Here is a 16411-nt window from a genome sequence, read left to right as displayed (position 1 = left end):
TTAGTGCATTTCTGCCTTTTTACCCCGCTCCCCGTTCTGATCACGTTATGGTCCCACTAGCTGAGATGCGATTGAGAGTGACGCATTAGTGACCTCTAATCTAGATTCTGCAGTCACTTCCTGCTGACCCCTGGCCCCATTGATTTCCGTCTATGAAGTTGCTCTTATGACTTTCGCTGGTCATAAGATGTGCGGAACTATTATGGTAAAGAGTTCTAACTCGGCTTTCAGGCTTCATGTGTTCGTGTTCTGGCTTAGCTGCTGACCAGCTTAGGCAACTATCTCTGCCTTAGTTTCTTTCATTTTTTAAATGAGAGAATACTGAATGCCCTTATATTAATAGCTTCTTGTGAGAATGTAATTAGACAGTCACACAGGTTGCTTGGCACCATAGCAATCACTCAGTAAATGTCAGATATTACTAGTTAACTTTTTTTATGTTTATTTATTTTGAGAGAGCATGAGGGGGGGAGTGGCAGGGTGGGAGAACAGAGGATCTGAAGCAGGCTCCGTGCTGACAGCAGAAAGCCCCATGTAGGGCTCAAACTTAACCAATGGTGAGACCATGACCTGAGCTGAAATCAAGAGTCCCACATCGGGGGCGCCTGGGTGGCTTAGTGGGTTAAGCGTCCGACTTTGGCTCAGGTCATGATCTCGCAGTTCGTGGCTTCAAGCCCTGCGTCCCTGCGTCGGGCTCTGTGCTGACAGCTCAGAGCCTGGAGACTGGTTTGGATGCTGTGTCTCCTTCTCTTTCTGTTCCTCCCCTGCTCGCGCTCTGTCTCTCTCTCAAAAATAAATAAAATTTAAAAAACATTTTTGAGTCCCACACCCAATTGACTGAGCTACCCGGGTGCCCCAGTTAACTTTTTTTTTTTTCTTTACGTTTATTTATTTTGAGAGAGAGAGTGGGAGAGGGGCAGAGGGAGAGAGAATCACAAGCAGGCTCCACACTGTCAGCACAGAGCCGGAAGCGGGGCTCAAACTCATGAAGGCGAGATCATGACCTGAGCCTCTATCAAGAGTCACCCAGGCATCCCTACTTGTAGGGTTTTTAAAAATATACGTGGCCTCACTTAATCCTTTCAATAATAGTTCATTTAATTTTTTTTTTTTTTTTTTTTTTTTTTTTTTTTTTGAGCACTGCTGTGTACTAAGCCATGTTCTTGGTTCTGGGACTACATAGTGAACAAAAGTTCTTGCTCTCTTGTTGACAGTAAATAACAGCTATTCTGAAGCAGGGAGTGGTTCATTCATTGAAAAAAAATGCACTTCTAGTCTGTGCTGGAAGCTATATTAGGCATTGAGCATGCTTTAATAAACAGGAAGGTTGTTTTTGTCCTCAGAAGTTGAGGTCAGTGGTTCTCCAAGTGTGATCCTGAGATCAACAGTAACACTATCACCTGGAAACCTGTTAGAAACACAAATATCAGACTCACCTTAGACATACAGAATCAAATTTTGGAGGTAAGACCCAGTGAGCCATGGCTTAATAGGCCCTCCAAATGACTCCATAGCACACTGAAGATTGAGACTTACTAATCTAGATTAGTCATTTGCCAAATTCTGTTAACATGTGTTGAGCACCTTCTCTTAGGCTGTGCTCTCTACTAAGTGTTTTCACAAAATTTATCCTCTGACACCAACTGTCATATCAACATAGGAAAGGAGGTATCTTCTGTCTTGCTTAAAGTTGCACTCCCAGGGGCACCAGGGTGTCTCAGTTGGCTAAGCATCTGACTCTTGATTTTGGCTCAGGTCATGATCTCATGATTCGTGAGTTTGAGCCCCACATGGGGCTCTGTGCTGACAGTGCAGAGCCTACTTGGCATTCTCTTTCTCTCTGCATCTCCCCTGTTCACGCTCTCTCTCTTTCTCTCAAAATAATTAAACTTGAAAAAAAAAAAAAAAGGTTGCACTCCTAGTATGTGGTAAAGTCTAAATCCATGGTTTCTTGAAGATAGAGGCTGATGTGTTGCATTATACTGGTTTCTGTGTCCCCACTCTTGTTTCTCAATTGGCTGCACATTAGAATCATCTGGTGCTTTTTAAAATGTCAATACTGAGGCGCCTGGGTGGCTCAGTCGGTTGAGCGTCCGACTTTGGCTCAGATAACGATCTTGGGGTATGTGATTTCGAGCCCCGCATCGGGCTCTGTGCTGACTGCTCAGAGCCTGGAGCCTGTTTCAGATTCTGTGTCTCCCTCTCTCTCTGACCCTCCCCCGTTCATGCTCTGTCTCTCTCTGTCTCAAAAATAAATAAACGTTAAAAAAAAATTTTTTTTATTAAATAAAATGTCAATACTAGGTGTCAAAGCAATAAAATCATAATCCCTAAGGCTGAGGCCTGGGAATTACTATATATAGATCATAAATAAATAAGTAAATAAATAAATGTAGGTCATTTCGCTATACAATCATTAATCCTACTGTCTTATTTTAGGGAACCAGTAGCTTTAAATTTTTTCCAGGTGAGGGGCACCTGGCTAGCTCAGTTGGTAAAGCATGCAAGTCTTCATCTTGGGATTGTAAGTTCAAGCCCCACATTGGGTGTAGAGATTACTTAAACATAAAATCTTTAAGGGCGCCTGGGTGGCGCAGTCGGTTAAGCGTCCGACTTCAGCCAGGTCACGATCTCGCGGCCTGTGAGTTCGAGCCCCGCGTCGGGCTCTGGGCTGATGGCTCAGAGCCTGGAGCCTGTTTCCGATTCTGTGTCTCCCTCTCTCTCTGCCCCTCCCCCATTCGTGCTGTGTATCTCTCTGTCCCAAAAATAAATAAATGTTGAAAAAGAAAAAAAAAAAATTAAAAAAAAAAAACATAAAATCTTTAAAAAAAATGTGTTCCAGATGATTCTAATGTGCACTCAAGGTTAATTGAAAGCCACTGGTATAGCACAATGGCTGATTTGTAGCTAGCACTCAATAAGTGTGAGTATTTGAATAGTGAGTGAAAGGATATTTTAGATACTCTTTTTACTGATGAGGTCAAGTATCTGCCTGAGATCACACAACTAATAAATGGTGAAACAAGATTCCCAGTCCATTTTGGACACTAAATCCCAGTGTTTTCTATGACTACATCATACACCAGGGCAAACCGCATTTAGCACATGAGTAGAACAGCTATTCCAGGAAACTCTGTAGCCTTTGATAACTATTCTTACACCACCATAATGTTGTGATTTATAACAAAAAGATCTCTTAGAGTACATTCATACGATGGGAACCTAAAAATAAGTAGAGATTTTATTATTAACATGTGTTGGCATGTTTATGCACACTATCTGTCCATCTTTCCATGACCACCTGTGCACTGTAAGACGTTATTTAATTTAGCCAACATTCATTGAGCACTCTTCACATCAGGCATTGCTCTCTGGACTGTTGACGGACTGTTGCACATAGTCCTTTCAAGTTTCTCAGTCTATGAGGAAGACAGGCATATAAACAAACTACAATATTGGCTGAGGAATGCAGTTAAAAAAATATATGAACAAGGTACATAGGTTGCCAAAGGAAGGAAGGATTAATTCTATATGAAGGAAGTGGGGAGATGGGCAGAAATTAGAATTCCTCTATGTTGCCCAGCACTGCACATTAAGAATCATCTGTGGTGCTTTTTAAAATGGCAATACTAGGGGCACTCGGGTGGCTCAGTTGGTTGAGCATCCAACTTCAGCTCAGGTCATGATCTCAACAGTTTGTGAGTTGGGGTCGCACACTGGGCTCTCTAATCTCAGTGCAGAGCCCATTTCGGATCCTCTGTCCACCTCTCTCTCTGCCCCTCCTCTACTCGCACGCTCTCTCTCTCAAAAATAAATAAACATTAAAAGTAAAATAAAAAATAAAATGGCAATACTAGATGCAACAACATGGATGGATCTAGAGGGTATAATGCTAAATGAAGTAAGTCAATCAGGGAAGGACAAATACCATATGATCTCATATGTGGAATTTAAGAAGCGAAACAGGGGCGTCTGGGTGGCTCAGTGGGTTCAGAGTCCGACTCTTGATTTCAGCTCAGGTCATGCTCTCACAGTTTGTGAGACTGAGCCACACAATGGGCTCAGCACTAATAGCACAGAGCCTGCTTGGGATTGTCTTCCTCACTCTCTCTGCTCTTCCCCTGCTCTTTTCAAAATAAATAAATAAAAACTTAAAAAAAAAAAAAAAAGAAGCAAATGAACAGAACAAAAAGTCAAACAAGAACACAGACTCTTAAATATAGAGAACAAACTGGGGGCGCCTGGATGGCTCAGTCGGTTGAGCGTCGTTGGACTTCGGCTCAGGTCATGATCTCATGGTTCGTGAGTTCAGCCCTGTGTCGGGCTCTGTGCTGACAGCTCAGAGCCTGGAGCCTGCTTCGGATTCTGTGTCTCCCCCTCGCTCTCTGCCCCCTCCCCTGCTTGTGCTCTGTCTCTCCCTCTCTCAAAAATAAATATAGAGAACAAAATGATTGTTGTCAGAAGGGAGGTGGGTGGAGGAATAGGTGAAATAGATGAAATGATGAGCACTGAGTAATGTATAGAATTGCTGAATCACTATATTGTACACCTGAAATTATTATAAAACTGTATGTTAACTATACTAGAATAAAAATAAACCAAAAAAATAAATTAAACATTTTTTAAAAGAGAGAAAAATGTATAGAATTTATACAAAGAAACTTGAAAACACTTCTGAGGAATATAAGATCAAAACAAGTCTAAAGGCATTCCATTCATTCATTCAATAAAAACCAAGCACTTACTATATGCCAGGCATTGTTCCAGGTTTTGGAGATACAAAACTGAACACAACAGAGAAATCCTTGACAGTTAGGAACTAATATTCCAGTGGGTAGCAAAACCTACCATCAAAAATATGTCAATTCTCCCTATGTTAATCTGTAAAGTTCACAATACCAATAAAAATGCCAATAAGATTCTTTCAGGCCCAAGATATATTTAATAATATTGCAAAAATGGAACATGTATCCTTGCAAAGATGCTGTAAAAAAAAAAAAAAAAGTGTCCCCAGGGGTACCTGAGTGGCTCAGTCAGTTGGGCAGCCGACTTCGGGTTAGGTCGTGATATTGTGCTTTGTGACTTACGTCCCCGTGTCAGGTTCTGTGCTGACAGCTCGGAGCCTGGAGCCTGCTTTGGATTCTGTATCTCCGTCTCTCTCTGACCCTCCCCCGCTCACACTCTGTCTCTCTCTCTCAAAAATAAATAAACATTAAAAAAATTTTTTAAATTGTGTTCCCAAAGTATACCTGTTTAACATTGCTATGAAATAATAGAGAGCCTGCCCTGAGTGAGGCATTGGAGTTATGACTCAGTATTACACTGACAATCGTTCCTCCCCAAGAGGGATTATATAAAGAACGAGATACCCCGGAAGCATGAGCCTGGAGTAGGAAGGTTGGCAAAGCCTCTGTGTCTGCCTCCCAGACATTAGTCAGAGTCTGGATCTGCTTGGCTACACCAAAGGAAAAAAAGAAGAAAGAAAGAGAGGGAAGGAGAGAGGGAAGAAAAGAAAAGAAAAGAAAAGAAGAAAAGAAAAGAAAAGAAATGGAAAAGCATAGACATAGAGCATTCAGAACCCATTATTAGACCATCTTAGTATTTTGTAGTACTGGTTTACACAAAATAAAGGTATGGCATAAGGATTGTATTTTGTTCTGTAAAACTCTTGCTGTCTAAACATTCTTGCCTGATTGTTTATTTAAACAGTATATTTAGGGGCGCCTGGGTGGCTCCGTCGGTTGAGCGTCTGACTTCGCTCAGGTCATGATCTCATGGTCGGTAGGTTCGAGCCCCGCATCAGACTCTGTGCTGACAGCTCAGATCCTGGAGCCTGCTTCGGATTCTGTGTCTCCCTCTCTCTGCCCCTCCCCCACTCATGCTCTGTCTCTCTCTCTTTCTCTCTCTCTCTGTCAAAAATAAACATTAAAAAAAAATTTTTAAGTGTATTTTGGCTTACACTAGACAAGACAGTTACTTCTAAGTTTTGGCAAGTCCCGAAAATCAGGGGCTAAATGAACAGGGAATCACAAAATGGACAATTGCAACCGTTGCTGAAAGTGGGGAAAAAAATAAAATGACAATATTAGGTACCAGACCAATAAAATCTGAATTCCTAAAGCTGAGGCCTGGGAATCATTATATATATATATACGTTAATAGATTATTTCATTATACAATCATCTAATCCTATATGCTGCCTGTTATTTTAGGAAACCAGTAGTTTTAGTTTTAAATTTTTTTTTTCAACGTTTATTTATTTTTGGGACAGAGAGAGACAGAGCATGAACGGGGGAGGGGCAGAGAGAGAGGGAGACACAGAATCAGAAACAGGCTCCAGGCTCTGAGCCATCAGCCCAGAGCCCGACGCGGGGCTCGAACTCACAGACCGCGAGATCATGACCTGGCTGAAGTCGGACGCTTAACCGACTGCGCCACCCAGGCGCCCCGAGTTTTAGTTTTAAAAAGCTACATTGCCCTCAGCACTGCAACGGGATATGGATCTCCATTTTGATTAACAGGTAAATTCATACAGCAAGATGAAGGAGGCGCTCTTCTGGGGATCTTGTGAAATTGTGGAACAAGCCCAGCCATTTCTCGCCATGGAACTGAAGCCCATGCTGCTGCTGCCACTTGAAAATGAGCTTTGGAGGAAAGCAGTTGGGATTAGTCCGTGATCCTATTAGGGAAGGCACAGTCCCTGAAAGTGTATGTATTAGTTAGAGCTAGTACTCTGAGTCCTGAGTAAAAGGCTCATGCAGGAGAACTGGGGAAAGGTGAAGGCATAAGTTTTGACTATAATTAGCTTTGGGAGTAATACAGCTGGGGGAGGGACAGGAGTACAGCCGGCAACTATTTTGAGCACAGCTCCGATTGACAGGACACGTGTGCTGGACTGTACCGATCCCAGGGCCAAGTTGCCTGCCTGTGGTGTGTGGTGTGGGGGGGAAGGCCTGGGGCAGCAGGAGCAGGACAGCCATACAGACAGGCCGGACGGGGTACCAGCGCCTCGACTTCTCTCCCTGGGACACTGTCCAAACTCCGAGGGCCATAGGCCAAGCTGAGCGATGGGTGCTGAGGAGGAGGTGCTGGTCACATTGTCAGGGGGAGCCCCCTGGGGCTTCCGACTTCAGGGGGGGGCCGAGCAGAGGAAACCTTTACAGGTGTCCAAGGTAAGGGAGAGCCCCTATTATTGAGGTTTCAGGGAAAGGGGAACCCAGGGGAATGTGGGAAGAGTCATGTGGTGGCCTTTAGGGGAGAAGTGGGAGGCTGTGAAGAAGAGGAGTGGGGGTGGGCAGGTGGGCAGGGAAGCATGCTCATCTGGTGGGAGGCGTAGTGTCTGAGCACAAGCTTCTTGTAGGGGGCTACTAGAAAAGAATTCCTGGTTGCTGGGAGCAGAAAAAAAGAAAGTTCCTGAGGCACCATAGTAGCAGAGGTCCTGTTCTGACCATCCAGTCTTTGCTCTCCTGAGTCTGTGCCTCTACTCCAAATTCCAGGAATATAGGGAAGGTTCTAATTTTTCTTTAAATTGATATGTGACGAGCTGAGGCTGTCTTACCCAGCCCTACCCTACCCTGCCCTGCCCTACCCTGCCCTGCCCAGGCCCTCACTGCCCCTCTTTCCCTTCACCAGACCCTTTCTCTCCCTATGCAAGACTTTTTAGGTGCTAGGAGGATTATGGCATGATCTGGCCTGTCAGATGAAGCTGTTATCTGTTTGGTTTCACCTCACAGGCTTAGTTTTCTCAACCATAAAATGTGGGTAATAACGGTACCTACTTCATTCTAAGGATTAAATGCAATAACACATGTGGAGTGCTTGGCACCATACCTAACATTTAGTAAGCACTCAATAAATGATAGCCATTATTACTAGTATTATTACTTTCACATATGTACATGTGTGTGCACGCATGGCACACATATACACAACCACAGTCTCCCAGAATCTGCTGGACTCCCTCCAATCTGGAACACTGTTCTAAAATCTTGACCGTGTAGGTAATGGCCCCTGAGATTCCAAGGCCTAGAAGAGAACTACTGGCTAGTAAAGATATTGCCCTTGGAGGGAAATCTTCAGGTGATACAACTGCCATTCCCAGTACCTCCCCTCTGTAGTTTGCCCCCAGCCTCTTTGATGGAGTAATATGATGTATTACTCCCTCCAGTCTGCACCTTCTTCCCTCTTGATAGGCTCCCTCAACTGTAGCTCCATACCCCTCCCATGTCTTACCCTGCAAAATATATCCCCTCCACACATAGGTCCTTCCTATCCTGATTCCTTTCATTCTATTCCCACTTGGAGCCCTCCCTCATCTGCTATCTCTCCTCCCAACACCTTCTCAGATCCGAAGACGGAGCCAGGCTGGCAGAGCGGGACTCCGAGAGAGGGACCAGCTTTTGGCCATCAATGGGGTCTCCTGTACCAGCCTCTCTCATGCCAGTGCCATGAGCCTCATTGATGCCTCAGGGAATCAGCTTGTCCTCACTGTGCGGCGGTATGAAACCCTCTCACCTCAGCCCACCCTCATCCCCCTAGTCCAGGGTTTCCAATGTCTATCCCAGCTCTGTGTCTCACTGCCCTGGCTTCAGCTACTATTAAGTACCCACTTCTTGTAAGTCTGGGCTGGAGTATAAATGTTTGTATATGCCTCCCAGAGGGCTTCAGTGTATCTGCAATTAAGGGATGGGGGTGTCAAGCAGGTATTTGAGTGTGTAGGCCTACTTCAACCCCTTGCCTGTCTCCTCGCCATCACATCTCCCTCTAAGCCCCTGTCCACTTAAAGCCCTTCAAGCACATATGCCTCCCAGTTTGTCTTCATATCCCCACTCTTCCCAGCCCACTCGTTCAACCTATAGACCAGTCACCTCTCTCCTCCTTTCCTTCCTTCTCCCATCCCCTCTAGATCTCGCTAGCTGTCAGTCATCCAGCCCATTTCTTAAGTACTGTCATCTTTCCATCCAGGGTAGAGGATGAGGGGCCTGTGCGGTCTCCATCCCCTGGTGAGCTTCAAGTGTTGTCACCCTTATCTCCACTGAGTCCTGAGCCTCCTGGCGCTCCAGTTCCCCAGCCTCTTCAACCTGGGAGCCTCCTCTCACCCCCTGACAGTGAGGCTTACTACGGAGAGACAGACAGTGATGCTGATGGACCTGCCACCCAGGAGAAACCCCGCCGACCCCGCCGCAGAGGCCCCACAAGGCCCTCCCCTCCAGGAGCCCTACCTGATGAGGTCTACCTATCTGACAGCCCTGCAGAGCCAGCGCCTGCCGTAGCTGGCCCTCCCAGTCATGGTGACAGCCGTGTGAGCTCCCCATCTTGGGAGGATGGGGCAGCCCTTCAGCCACCCCCAGCTGAGGCCCTGCTGTTGCCCCACGGCCCCCTCAGGCCTGGCCCTCATCTTATCCCTATGGTGGGGCCTGTTCCCCACCCAGTGGCAGAAGACCTCACTACCACCTACACCCAGAAGGCCAAGCAAGCCAGTGAGTGCCTGAACCCTTTTTCCCTAGCCAGAATCCTTCAATCTGAACCCTAAATCTACCCCTCCATAACCATGCTTTATGCTTCTTTTGGATATAGGCTTGGGGACAAGTGGAGAAGAGTGATGAGTAGGAGGGAAAAATAATTATTCTCACAGTCCCCATTATTTTTACTGTTCGAACCAGTGCGGCAAAAGGTGCAGGTGGTTCAACCCAACCCAGGAACAAAGTAGGGAAGCTGGAAAGGGACATGAAATCAACAAAGGGTTTGCTTGTTGTTGTTGCTATGATTTTGCTAAGTGTCAGACAGACAGGGTGAGGGCAGAGTGAAGACATGATGCAGGGGAGTATCTGGAAGCAGGGCAGGAGCTTTTCAGTGTTAACTCCAGGCATAACATCAGAGCCACCTTTGACATTTGTAAATTCAGTTAGGATTCCTGGGACTGGGAGACTATGGGATAGTCATGAGATCCCTAGGAAGTGGCAGAGGGAGGGATCTTCGACTCCTTATCTCAGGCAAGAATGTGGGCCTGGGCAGAAAAAGCCTGTTCCACTTATCTCAAGCTCTTGGCTATTTTTGATGTGAGCTACAGAACAAGGTCTAAGGGTGAGCTTTTTCCCTGTCTCGTGCCTCTACCCCAGAGACCTTTGTTGTCACCTTGAAAATCTAGGATTACCCCTCTAGTTCTCATCTCTCATTTCTTCCCTCTACCGTTCTGATTCCTGGTCCATAGAACTTTGTGTGCCTAAGTCTGGGACAGAGGCTAAGGACAATGATAAAATAGAGACTGACATCCCTGAGAATGTCCAATATCCCACAAAGAAATTCCAGATGCATGCCCAGGATCCCATGCTTATCCCCAATTCTCATTTTAGCACCCCTCCCTTCCTATCATGCTGGGTTAGACTGCAGTTAGTGGCTCAAGATATTTTTAGCCAAGCAGACCTCATTGTCCAGTGGGGTGGGGTTGGGGGAAGGGTAGGCAGGTGTCCATGTCCATCACACCGGGGCTTGTGGGGCAGCAGAGAGAAGGGAGGAAGGGGGCCAGGCTCAAAAAATAGCACAGTGACCTCATTCAGCTGCCAGCTCTAGGGACAAGACAAAGGGGCTTTAAAAGGCGTGGGGGGTGGCTCAAGCTGGTCCTGCTCCAGCCAACACTGCATTTCTCAGCATGGAGAACTTTGAGCCCATCAGCCAAGAGCCCTTCAGCCAAGCCAGCTACAACAAAGCCCCAGACCCAACTCCTGAGCTCCAGGACCCATTCTACGCAGGTACTACCCTCCCATAGCCAAGAGAGTTCTGGGATCTAGACTGGAAGGGAATAATACATCAACAGCTTAGGAAGGGGTGTCTTTGGGAAAGGTCTTATTCCTTATTCCTTCCTCCTTTTTGACTTCTTTCTTCTCTTCTCAGGAGAGTTTCACTGCCCCTTTATCAGAATGGGCTGATGCTATGGCTACATGTCAAAGGGGTTTGTGACCACATGAGCTTTAGAAAACTCATGGGGAGGGAATGTGTGTGAAAGAAAGAAGTATGAGTAATCTATAAATACATGAAGGCATGTATATGGGAGTCCATGGGAGGATATATGCGTGACCACGAAAGTGTCTGTATATATGTGTAGCTGGTGTCAAGAAGGCTTTAATAGTAATGGTTACTCACAGTGGGCCTTAGGGCTGCCATTAAATGCTAAATTTACCTACACTATCTCACTTAATCCTCATAGCAATCCTATGAGATAGCCATTATCATGCTCATTTACAGATGAGGAAACTGAACTTCAGTGAAATGAAGTAACTCTCCCAAGAACCAAAAACCTGAACTGAACTCTGGTTCCAGTGCCTATCTCTCATGCACAGTGCTATTCTGTGGTATAAACGTTGGGATGGGTGGAATGAAAGCCCTAATTAGAAAGGAGCTTGGTATCTTGAGTGGAAAGCGGATGGAATTTCAAGAATTTTTCAGGAGGAACTGGGGATCATGGATCAGAGTGTATCTGTGTCCAAGGCAGGGTCGTAGCAGCAGGGCATCCTCTCCCATTTCCTGGCCCCACCTCCTGGGCCCCACATGGCATAGGAAGCCCTGCCCAGGTTGCCCTTAGTACATAGTCCTTGTGTGCCTGCCTCTTAGTGACTGCCTGAGCTCTCTACCTACAAGGCTGACCCCCAAAGAAGCCCACCCCACTCCCACCACAGTTGGGTGGTAGTGGTGGGGGGAGGACATATTTACCTGATGACCTCGAGGTATCCTAAAGATTTGGAGGGTTGCCTTGGTGAGCAGCACTCTGGCTTTTCCTGCATCTCAGATGTGAGGCTATCCCTGGCTGTGAGTATCAGGGGTGTGAGGCACAGAATAGTGCCCTGGTGGTTGGAAGGCCAATATCAGCTCTAAAATTTTGTCCAAACTACTAGTAACAGGGTCTCTGCAGGGGGAGCTCCGTGAAGAAGGAATATGCATGTGTGTGAATGTATTTGAGTGACTGTGCTTTTGTGTGGGTTCATGTGTATTTACATATGTTTATGTGAACTAGGGTATACATAAGCTGGGGTATATACGAATGAGAGAGAAGAGTACATATGAGAAAATATGCCCATAGTTGGCCTTCACTAGACCCACATGCTTGCTGAAATGTGTGGTGGTTATTTCTATGAATGTGTATGATGTGGACTACATAATGGAGGTGGAAATGTGAATGAAGATCCTTGTTCCTAAGGGTCCTTTGTGTCCCTACCATAGGGGTAGGGGTAAGAAGAGGAGATAAGTCCCTAAGTTTCTGAGAAGCCCCCTAACATGGTCTCTGTAGTAGAAGGAAAGTGTCCCTTCTCATTTTGTCTCTTCCTGGGACCTGCCTCATCTCCCTGGCTGGCATGGGAAGTGACTGTCCCTCACCTCCATTGCCAGCCAGGAACGGTGGGAGGCAGGGGAAGAATGTGTGGGGGGTGGGTAAGAGCTCATCTCCAGGAAAATAGAAGCAGAGTAGAGGGGAGAGAGGATAGAAGGAGAGATGTGGTCAGAGCGGTGTGAGGACAGCCAACCAGAATCTGCCTTCCCTTCAACTGTCCTTGGTTTCACCTTTCACCTACCACTCTGCCCCAAGTCAGAGGACTTTGCCACAGGCAAAAGACATTGTAGATCAGGCCAGTGAAAAGAGAGTAGGTGGGAGGGCTGAGGAAACTGGCTGGGGTGTGGGGAATAGGACTAGAAGACGTTCACTGACCATTTTCCCTCCTGGCTTCCTCAGAACTGCAACGGGCAGAGAGCCTCCAAGAGAAGAGTGTGAAGGAGGCTAAGACCAAATGCCGCACGATCGCATCCCTTCTAACTGCAGCCCCCAACCCCCACTCCAAGGGGGTGCTTATGTTTAAGAAACGACGGCAGAGAGCCAAGAAGTACACCCTAGTGAGCTTCGGGGCTGCGGCTGGGACAGGTGCTGAGGAAGAAGACGGGGTTCCTCCAACCAGCGAGTCGGAGCTGGACGAAGAGGCCTTCTCCGACGCCCGCAGCCTCACCAACCAGTGCGACTGGGACAGCCCCTATCTGGACATGGAGCTGGCCAGGCCAGGCTCAGCTGCAGGAGAGGGCCAGGGCCAGGGGCTGGGAGGGCAGCTGAGTGAGGCCTCCGGCAGAGGGGTCCAGCTCTTTGAACAGCAGCGCCAGCGCACAGCCTCCAGCACCCAGGAGCTGGCACGGGATGGTCCAGCAGCCGTGCTCAATGGGCAGGGCCTGCAATCACCACCTCGGGCCCAGAGTGCTCCTCCGGAAGCAGCTATACTCGCATCCAGTCCTTCCCCAGCCCCTGTAGTCAGCCCCACCCCTTTCTTCCCAGGCAGTGGAGCTCCAACCCCGGCTCCAAACATCTTTAACCGGTCAGCTAGGCCCTTTACTCCAGGCTTACAAGGGCAGCGGCCAGGTACCACCTCGGTTATTTTTCGACCCCTAGCCCCCAAGAGGGCGAATGAAAGCCTGGGAGGTCTCAGCCCCGTCGCACCGCCCTTCCTGTCCTCTCAGGGGCCCACCCCTCTGCCCAGCCACGTGCCGGCCTCCGGTTCCCCCAGCACTCCACGCACCTCAGGCCCCGTGACAGCTACAAGTTCCCTGTACATCCCAGCCCCCAACCGTCCCGTAACGCCAGGCGGAGCCTCGGAACCCCCCGCTCCCCCTAGTGCCGCTGCCATGACCTCCACCGCTTCTATCTTCCTATCGGGACCTCTGAGACCAGCTGCGCGTCCAGAGGCTCCTGCCCCAGGCCCCGGGGCGCCTGAGCCACCCAGCGCTCGGGAGCAGCGCATTTCCGTGCCAGCTGCCCGCACTGGCATCCTCCAGGAGGCCCGGCGACGGGGGACCCGGAAGCAGATGTTCCGGTCGGGAAACGAGGAGACGAAGAACTCGCCCAACCCCGAGCTCTTGTCGTTGGTGCAGAACCTGGATGAAAAACCCCGAGCCGGGGGAGCGGAATCTGGTCCAGAGGAAGATGCTCTGAGCCTTGGAGCTGAAGCCTGCAATTTCATGCAGCCACCAGGGGGCAGGAGTTACAAGGCTCTGTCTCACGTGACGCCTAAAACCGCTCCTCCAATGGCTCCCAAGACACCGCCCCCAATGACTCCTAAGACTCCACCCCCAGTGGCTCCTAAGCCCCCTTCTCGTGGGTTCCTTGATGGGCTAGTGAATGGGTCAGCCCATTCGGCTGGAATCCCTGAACCAGCAAGGCTTCAGGGCAGGGGTGGGGAGCTGTTTGCCAAGCGGCAGAGCCGAGCAGACAGGTATGTGGTAGAAGCTACACCTAGTCCTGGCTTTGGCCCTGGCCCTAGGCCCAGAAGCCCTTCCCCTACACCATCACTGCCCTCTTCCTGGAAATATTCACCCAACATCCGTGCCCCACCTCCTATTGCTTACAACCCACTGCTATCACCCTTTTTCCCCCAGGGTGCTCGAACTCTCCCTAATAAGGCCCAATCCCAGGGTCCTCGGGCAACCCCTAAGCAGGGTATCAAGGCTCTGGATTTCATGCGGCACCAGCCCTACCAACTTAAAACTGCCATGTTCTGTTTTGATGAGGTTCCCCAGACTCCTGGCCCCACCTCTTCAGGGCCCCCCAAAACTGCCCGAGTCCAGGAGATCCGCCGATTTTCCACTCCAGCACCCCAGCCCACTGCAGAACTCCTGGCCCCCACTGTTCTTGCCCCACGAGCAGCCACTACATTGGATGAGCCCATCTGGAGGTCAGAGCTGGCCTCAGCCCCTGTTCTTAGCCCAGGCCCTCCTCCAGAGTCTCCCAGGGGTCTTGGAACTTCCCCTAGCTCCTGTGGCTTCCAGGTAGCCAGGCCTCGGTTCTCAGCCACCAGAACTGGATTGCAGGCTCATGTGTGGAGGCCAGGGGCAGGCCACCACTGAGTGGGGTACAGCTCCCAGGACCAAGGAGAGGTGGAACATCCTGTTCATAAAGTTGCTTCTCCAACCTATCCCATGCCCTCTCTCAGGCATCCGGAGGCTAAATTCCCTCCTGCCAGAGATAGTTTTGGAGTTGGTGTCCCATCCTCCTGGCTCCCAACCTCCCTGCTACTTTCCAGCCTACTATCTCTGCTTTGTTATCTGTGCTTCCCTTTGTCTCTGTAGCTCCTTTTGTGGGTCTTTGTCTTTATCTCAGTCTCTCGACCCACACTCCTCCACTGGTCTCTCTTTCTCTACATTTGTGCTTTTCTCTGTGAGCCTCATTTTAACATTCAATGAGAAGCACACAGAGAAGTTACCAGTGAGACCTTAAGCAAGCTTACCATCAGGCAGGCTTCAAAAGGACTAAATTGATCCCTGCACTAAATCACTCTCTACTCCTCCCTCTCATTTTCCAAGCTTGGCTGGCATATATCTAGGCATGTATGTGTACATTTGTGTATGTGCAAATGTGTGTGAGCACAGATGTGTTCTTATGTCTGAGGCAAGAGTAAGAGGAGAGGTCTAAATAAAGACCAAATCTGGGTCTTCCCCCTGTATTGATGAAAGAATGGTCAGATAGCCAGATAGTGGGGAGAAAGATGGGCTGGACTCAAAGATCAGTGTCTGTAGCGGGGGTACAGCATCTTGTGAAACTCACAGATTATGAGAAGACTTGAAGGGCCAGAGCAGTTTGTAAGGGCTGAGTTATACCAGCTAGACCAGGAATAGAATTAAGAATTCTATTCATCAGGGGGTGCCTGGCTGGCTCAGTTGGAGTAGCAAGCAACTCTTGATCTCAGAGTCATGAGTTTGAGCCCCACATGAGTTTGAGCCCCACATAAAAAACTTGAAAAAAAAAAAAACGAATTCTATTCACCAGGATTTAAGAGCAACTTAAGAGACCCATGCTAAGCTATAAGGATCCAGGAAGTGGAAAAGAAAGACAAAGAATTTCTTCTGAGAATGAAAAAAAATCATTGGCTTCATTGCCTCATGCACCTAAGACAGAAAGGAGGGAGAAAAGTGCCATGGTGTGAGAAGTGACATAGAAACCAGGAGCAGAGCAGAATGAATGAAATTAATTGAGCCACAGAGAGGAGCATGGGGAGGGAAAGAGAGACAGTAGAGGTGGGTTTCAAGAAACTCACTGTGTACAAGAGGGGGATTGGGGAAAAATTTGAGAGAGAAGAATGCGTTTGTCAGAATGAAGATGGATGATGGTAGGGGGATGTGAGAGTGTGTACTGAGTGTTGGAGGAATACGTGGTGTCTGTGCTACTTCCTTTGAGTCTGGCCTTCTGCCTTCTGCAACTTGTCATGATGACCTGGGAAAGGGCAAGGAAATACCCAGAGCCAAAACCTCTTTTCAGTCCTACCCCATCCCCCGAACCCTAGCTTTTGTTCCTTTCCAGCTTCTGGTCCTGATCTCTGATCCTAGATGGGTATGGACTCCCTTTTCACCATGACCACCACCAGTCAATCACGTTTGCTGCTTGATCTGGATT

General features: G+C 48.2%; 1 protein-coding gene across 1 annotated transcript; it reads left to right on the top strand.

Moving 5' to 3' along the window:
* Nucleotides 1–7067: 7067 nt before the first annotated feature.
* Nucleotides 7068–15473, top strand: SYNPO2L (synaptopodin 2 like). The gene is made up of 4 exons (XM_047825286.1): nt 7068–7172; nt 8346–8497; nt 8965–9479; nt 12719–15473. The coding sequence occupies exons 1-4, from the start codon at nt 7068–7070 to the stop codon at nt 14866–14868; spliced, it is 2922 nt and encodes a 973-aa protein (XP_047681242.1). The 3' UTR covers nt 14869–15473.
* The last annotated feature ends 938 nt before the right edge of the window (nt 15474–16411 follow it).

The sequence above is a fragment of the Prionailurus viverrinus genome, chromosome D2 (genome assembly GCF_022837055.1).
Source record: "Prionailurus viverrinus isolate Anna chromosome D2, UM_Priviv_1.0, whole genome shotgun sequence".
Lineage (NCBI taxonomy): Eukaryota > Metazoa > Chordata > Mammalia > Carnivora > Felidae > Prionailurus > Prionailurus viverrinus.
This window is presented reverse-complemented; position numbering and strand designations above follow the sequence as displayed.

Excerpts from the sequence above, each read along its gene's own strand:
- SYNPO2L (XM_047825286.1), top strand. The coding sequence starts at position 7,068 with ATGGGTGCTGAGGAGGAGGTGCTGGTCACATTGTCAGGGGGAGCCCCC. Across the intron at positions 7,173-8,345 it reads AACCTTTACAGGTGTCCAAG|ATCCGAAGACGGAGCCAGGC; the intron begins GTAAGGGAGAGC and ends ACACCTTCTCAG. Across the intron at positions 8,498-8,964 it reads CTTGTCCTCACTGTGCGGCG|GGTAGAGGATGAGGGGCCTG; the intron begins GTATGAAACCCT and ends CTTTCCATCCAG.